Source organism: Atta colombica, unplaced genomic scaffold, assembly GCF_001594045.1.
Source record: "Atta colombica isolate Treedump-2 unplaced genomic scaffold, Acol1.0 scaffold110, whole genome shotgun sequence".
Classification (NCBI taxonomy): Eukaryota; Metazoa; Arthropoda; class Insecta; order Hymenoptera; family Formicidae; genus Atta; species Atta colombica.
The window spans coordinates 393,990-401,019 of NW_017259196.1; the positions used below are offsets into that span (position 1 = coordinate 393,990).

The 7,030-nt window shown below is 27.4% G+C and overlaps 1 protein-coding gene across 1 annotated transcript in view; it reads right to left on the reverse strand.

Moving 5' to 3' along the window:
- Positions 1 to 659: 659 nt before the first annotated feature.
- LOC108693870 (acyl-CoA Delta(11) desaturase-like) overlaps positions 660 to 7,030 on the reverse strand; it is a 61,193-nt gene continuing 54,822 nt past the window's right edge. Inside the window, exons 4-7 of the mRNA XM_018203039.1 lie at positions 5,349 to 5,479; positions 2,565 to 2,770; positions 1,242 to 1,427; positions 660 to 1,093 (exon numbers count right to left, since the gene is read on the reverse strand). Coding sequence (XP_018058528.1) covers positions 778 to 1,093; positions 1,242 to 1,427; positions 2,565 to 2,770; positions 5,349 to 5,479 — 839 coding nt within the window. The 3' untranslated portion in view covers positions 660 to 777. The remainder of the gene's footprint in view (positions 1,094 to 1,241; positions 1,428 to 2,564; positions 2,771 to 5,348; positions 5,480 to 7,030) is intronic.

Below are 7,030 nucleotides of genomic sequence, written 5' to 3' on the forward strand. Positions count from 1 at the left end.
TTTTCATTTAGATTATTGTACTGTACGTCATTTACGTTAAATAAAGTAGAAAGTTTTATGAGTTAAATGACTATATATTATAATACCTATATGACTATATATTATAAATAACGATTACATACAAATTATAGTACGTATTAAATAGTGACTTTCCTTATTTCCCTTGTTTAGTGATTTCCTTCAGTTACCAAACAATGGATTTTCGATCATATTGTATTATCGTTTCTTTGCCATTTTACACTGTGACGGTAAATATTTACTATTATCTTACTGTAACAAACAATCCCATACAGTACCAAATTTCTAAAAACATTTACACGTTGACATTAGAACATTTTAAGATTGTACAATATATTCTTAGAATGTTCATATATGTCGTTCTATTAATGTCATATGCTATCTGGGATACTGACAAAGCCTATAAATATAAAAATAAATAAACAACCAATGTATATATATTAATTCTATAATAAATTTTATGACGAATTCATGTCATAAATAAAATAGTTTATTTATTGTTGACTATAATCGCCAACTGTATTTTATCGACTATCTCGCAATTAAAATATCTCTTTAATCCAATAATTATTACATTAAATATTTTCCAATGTATACTGTATACGGCAATCTGAAATTATACAGAATCTCAAATCCCTATATTATTTTAGCTCAAATCTTTGTGAAAGAAACTTTACATATGGTCCACGTATGACATATTATATATAGGAAATATGTCAAAATATTTTTTCAACTTCTCCTCAAAATATTTTTTCAGTCTCACAGCTCGTGATTGTCCATGACATCTAATTCCTCTAGATCTTCTTTCGAAATGTCGACATCACCATAACCCCAAACGTGACTTCCATCGCCACATCTGTGTGCTCTACGATGGATCATACTTGGTGAGACATACTTCCGATCGTAGGCCCATCCGATCCGTGCAAATGCATCAATGAAGGCGGTAGTAAGATTGAACGGGTAGTCGCCTAGCTCACCGGTCTTATAGTCCCATGGGAACACATGATGATAATTGTGATATCCCTCACCAAGCGCCGCGATTGATACCGCAATGTTCTCCACTGGAGAAATGTTTCTATGAGCAAATAATCATATTCTATTTCAAAGACTGATATTTAGACTAGATAAAATGTCATGTAAAAAATTCATCGATTTAAATAGTTGCTTTTCTTCGATTGTCCCATCAGCGACAATCTTTGATACATTTGTGATTTAATACGTACTTATCGTAAGGTTTCTGCCCCCACATGTGTGCCACGCTATTAACAGAGAAGGCTATGTTTAAATTGATGCTGAAGCGAAAATTGAAGTTCACCCAAAACGATATCCATAGCGATTCCGACCAGAAGTAGCAAGGAATTCCCACTGGTAGTGCGATGGTTAGAAGTGCAAATAGAGGTATATATAACCTATATGGATAAGTTGATATAAAAATAATTATGTCACAAAAAAATGACATATAAATTTCTGAATATATAAAATAACAATAAAGATGTCTTCGATATATATTCTGTTTTACTTATATCTTCTTTTTGTAATGCTAACAGAAAACATTCTCAGTATGCACATGCCAATTTTGATAAAATTTTCATTACTAAAAACAAAATAATAAATAAAGATATACATTTTAATCGTCAATATTTAATATAAAAAATTAAAATTTTCACAGAGAACTAAAAATTGAAAAAATATGGAAAAAGTATACTCCAACATTATTTTTGAAACTTTTTGAATAATTATTTTCAATTTATTTTTGCCTGCTAAATACGAATTTACTGTTCAAATTTGGCACATTGCAATTCTCAAAAAAAAGGTGCCAAAATGGAAAAAAAACGATTTAGAAGGTTTTATGTTGTAGCATTAACAGCAAATTTTTGTTCTAAATTTTATTAATTCCTTGCCAAAGTTTTAGCTTTAAAATGCATTTTAAAATATAATATGGCAAGAAGATAATAATCTTTTTTATTTTAAGATTATAATCTTCCTGCCATATTGTATCTTGCCAATTTTATTATTTCTTTATTTAATACGATTTAAAAAAGAATTATTTTTAAATGGCTATATCTCAAAAACGAAGAATATATCGATATAAAATAAGACGCATTTTAATGCTAAAAATTAATACTTTAATTAAGAAAATTTATATTGCTGGTGCTACAATGTCTAAAAAAATCTCCAAAATCTTTGAGTTTTTCTCTCTCTCTCTCTCTTCTCTTCTTCAATACCATTTTTTTTCCAAAACCGTAACATGATAACTAAATTTGGATAACAGATTCGATAGGCAAAAATATATCAGAAACTATCCGCACATGTAAAGTGGTATTTGATAATGTATTTTTTTCATATTTTTTTATAATTTTCAGTTTTTTTTAAATATTTCAATTTTTCCTTAAATATTGATGATTGTCGATGAAATGGATATCATGGCTCATTATTTTGCAAGTATTTTCAGTAATAAAAATCTCATTAAAATCGACGTGTACATACATATTGGATAATATGTCTTGCAAGAAAAAAACGAATGACGAATACTATAAGTCTTTTGCCTTTTTTGCCACATAACTATAGGATCCGCTTCTAGATCGCTCACATCAGCCGCTTTGCGTTTGGCGACGACGTCTGGATGGGGTGTCGTAAAAAGCCACCCTACATGAGCGAAAAAGAAACCTCTTCTCGCATCATGCGGATCTGCATTGGTTTCACTATATTTATGATGTACTCTATGATCCAACGCCCATGTGTACACATCTTTCTGCACAAAAAGAATATTGTTAAAACCTTGAGAATTCATTAATTTATTTTTAAGTACGCGCGCGCGCGAATTAAAATACTATTGAGAAGACCGGTGCCGTTCAGGATTGATTGTCAAAAAGCTTATAACTTAAATGTGGCAGAAAAGTCTCTTTTTTTACTATAAATTGCTAATATAATATTAATTTGTTGTGTAAAATGGTTATATCAAAAGTATTGTATATATTGTTAAATCTATAGTGTTAAATTTAACTTAATATGAGTCACCATTGCTTCTACTTAATTGTATCGTTATTTTATACTAAAATGATGGTTATTTGATACTATATAGTGTTAATTTGACATTATATATAGTCAAATTGACACTATAGTGTCAAATTTAATTAGCGTTTTAGTAAAAAATAACGATATATTGTATTTAATAGGAGCAATGGCGATACATTAAGTTAAATTTGACACTATAGATTGAACAATATATATTGTTTAAAACGACTTTTATAAGAAAATGAAGTTGATGAGTAAATTTTTTTATCATCTATTTTGTTGTCTGACAAGATTTTAGCATTATTAATTTCGATATGCATAGAAAATGTATTTCATAGAAAATATCTTAAAAAATTTTTGTCTCTTTTACAACAAAGTTTTCGAAAAAATAAGTTATACAAGTATTTGCCACTTGTCGTTCAAAGTAATAGTTTTTAAGATAAATGTTAAAAATACGTCAATTATAGATTATACTATTCAACAAAAAATTTTTTTTAATTCTAAAACAAGACTAGTCATATGTTTTACAGTTTTTTGGATACTAAATATACGAATCCGTTTTCCAAATTACTTTTCAGGAATTTGCAATTATAAAGAGGGCTATTTTTCACGCATTTTGTTATATTATACAATACGTACTGCAGAAACTTTGTTGCAATTAAAAATTCATTATTAAAGCTATCTGAATCATTTAATGATAACATTTCGGGAGGTTTTCTAGAAATTACTGAAAATAGGGTAAACCTAAGATAAAATTAAAAATTTTAATTATATTTATACTGACTCACAAATAGATGGTAGTTTAACCATAATTTATAATTGGTCAGCTTTTGACTCTTATGTCTCGAAAAAAACTATACTGCCCGGAATGACAAATAGCAACTATTTTTATAACTTATTTTTTTCAGGACTTTCTTATTGTAGTATTTTAATTCGCGAATTTCAAAATATTCTCTATGAATGTTTTATATGTATATTATACATACATATTGTTTTTATTAGAATAAAATTTCGTAGCACTATTCATGTATCTACATGTGTTAAAAAAAAACTAACAATTATATCATTCGATAGAGCAAGATTTCAACTTTAAGAATCTGTTTTTTTAAATTATGGATGATTTTTAACAGAGTTATGAACAATCAAAATCAAAATGCTTCTTTTATTTAATCCGCAGTAATTTAGGAATACAAAATTTTAGAAACATTTTCAAAATTTTGTAGAAAAAACTTTAAATTTTTACGTTAGAAAGTCGAAAATTTTCGTAAGCTTTTTTTTTTTAGGCAAATCCACAAAATAAAAAGAAAATTTTCATTTTGTCCAGCTTGTAGTTTTCTATATGTAAAAAATTGCCAAATTTACTGAAAATAGAAATTGAAAATACATAGCAATCTTTCAAAATTACAGATATTAAACTTTGAAAATTTTTTTAAATTTAAATTTTGTTTATTTTTAACGAAGTTACAACTGCTTGTATTTTAAAGTTTGCAGCGCTATAAACTTTTGTTCCAACCCAATGTATATTTTGTAATTATTTAGAAACATATATATACACATAGAATGTGGCAATAATTTTATCACTTTAAATATTAGTGAATCTGTAAGGTTATCACTTTTGAAGGAAGTGTTCTGAAAGAAATCTAAAGAAAAATTTTGTAATCAAAATTGCATGGTACGAAGGAGACTATCACGATAATAATTTTTGTTGAGGTGAAGACGCTTTGGAGATACGAAGTCGGTCAATTTTATTAATAAGTTTGATATATTTTGTTTATAATATAAAGGAAATCAAAACTAGTTCAGAACTCATGACTCAGGATTATTGAACAAAATTAAAATAAAAAAATAAAATGTCACATAAAACAAAATAAAATTTATTTAATATAAACGTATTTTTTAATATTTATTAATTTTTAATTTTGCTCAATAATCTTGCGTCATGAGTTCTAAATTTGTTTTGAGTTCCTCTATCTCAATATTATAAAAAAAAAAGATATTTATACAAACCCATTTTAAGAAATGATAATTTTAAGAAATGATAATTTTATCTCCGAAGCATCTCTACTAACTTGAACAAAAATTCTTATCGTGATAGTATCCCCTTCGTATTATCGTGCAATATTGATTACACACATTTTCCTCTGGATTCAAAGAAATTTTATGAGTAATAGTTATTGCTCCACTCTATGTATATATAAATATAATCTTTAATACAAATAATATGTTTTGCGTGACAGCGCAATTACAATATTAGTAAAAGAACATTCTTATTGTACAAAGATTATATATTATTATTACGTAAGGATTTAACACACCTGTCCTGTTATCGTGAAGAGGAAGACTAGAAATAGACGTAAGGGCCATTTAGCTTTGTATGCCTTATGCGACCATAATCTGTGAACGCCAGCCGTAATACCAAAGCCAGATGTATAAATCGTCACAAACACTATAATTATACAAAATTTACCAAAACATTCTCAAAAATGTTAATAATATATATTATATTTGATTAAAGAGGAGTAGCAACATTAGAATATTTTATTATGTATTTGCTACATTAGATTTTATCACTTATTTTTATGAAAAGAAAACATTCTTTGTAAGTGATAAGTTTGTAAAATAATTATTAATTCTATTTTCTATGTTTCTAATTTTTTATTTTACTATCTTTTACTATCTTTTTGTTTATTTAAATCTATTTTTATTTCAAATACTTACGTATCTATATATTCTTGGTTTTTTAATAATTTAATTTTTGATCTTTTACAAAAATAAATAATTTTCAAAGTTTAAGAAATATAAAATAAATTATAAATTATATAAATTTTTATGAATAAATTAATTATAACAGCTGCTTTTTCTTTTATTGTATTCCTTAGATGTAAGATGTTATATTCGCCATATCGCGGAGCAATGTAACCACGAATACACATTGCAGAAATACGAGACGTAGTATCGTTATCGCGGCATTTTCTTCCGTTTTATTAGATTCAACGCTAGTAAATTCGATATAAGTGTTGGCTTTAAACGTCAATCGAATATGAACATGTGCATTTGCGTAATCTGTCTCATTATCAGGTTTTTCTTATAAGTGTTTTCACAACCGTAGCTGTGCGTGTTTCTATTTTGCCATTTATTTTCCATGGCCATTGTTATGTGTGTAATTCAACTCCTATTATAAGTAAATTATACTCTGCTATGTATGACACAAATTTATTGTAAACATTTCGACACTCGCATGATATGCTATGATTACCTGGTGATATCAGGCTTTGCTTGTATAGCTGTGAAAATTATTATTAAATCAACTTCGGCTACACCGATAAGCGATATCAATTTATAAGAAAGTAACACGATGATAAGAAATTATATAATTGTAAAAATTCAGAGAAAATATGCTAGAGACTAAAAAACTTCATTATAATGTTTACATTATTTATAACATAAAAGGTAATTGTCATAATTATTTCCTGATTCAACTCGACATACTATTTCACAATTTAAAGTGAGAAAAATTTGATAACACCTAAGACATTTATAAATTACCAGCGACATAATTTCGTTCGAATTGCGTGCTTTATCTATCCACATTGCACGCGTTGTAAAATATTCTTAAAAAACGACTTTAGATTTGTAGATAGAAAATAAATTAATGATCAATACTCAGTACAATCAAACACGTTGCAGCATTAGAATTACAATGCTGATATTATTGTGATTAATTCGCAAATGACGTGAAATTACCGTGCGACCTACATTCTTGCGCTATCGCAAATTAAATACTTTCAACGTACTCATGTTTCAAGGATTGTTTTATAGTAATAAAGAACACAAGGCAATTGTAATATTGATCCATGCGATTATGCGCTAGAATTATTATAGTTAAATTTTAAAAATAGAATTACAAAAATTAAAAGTTAATTTTGGTGTGTGTGTGTGTGTGTGTGTGTGTGTGTGCGTGCGTGCGTGCGTGCGTGCGTGCGTGCGTGCGTGCGTG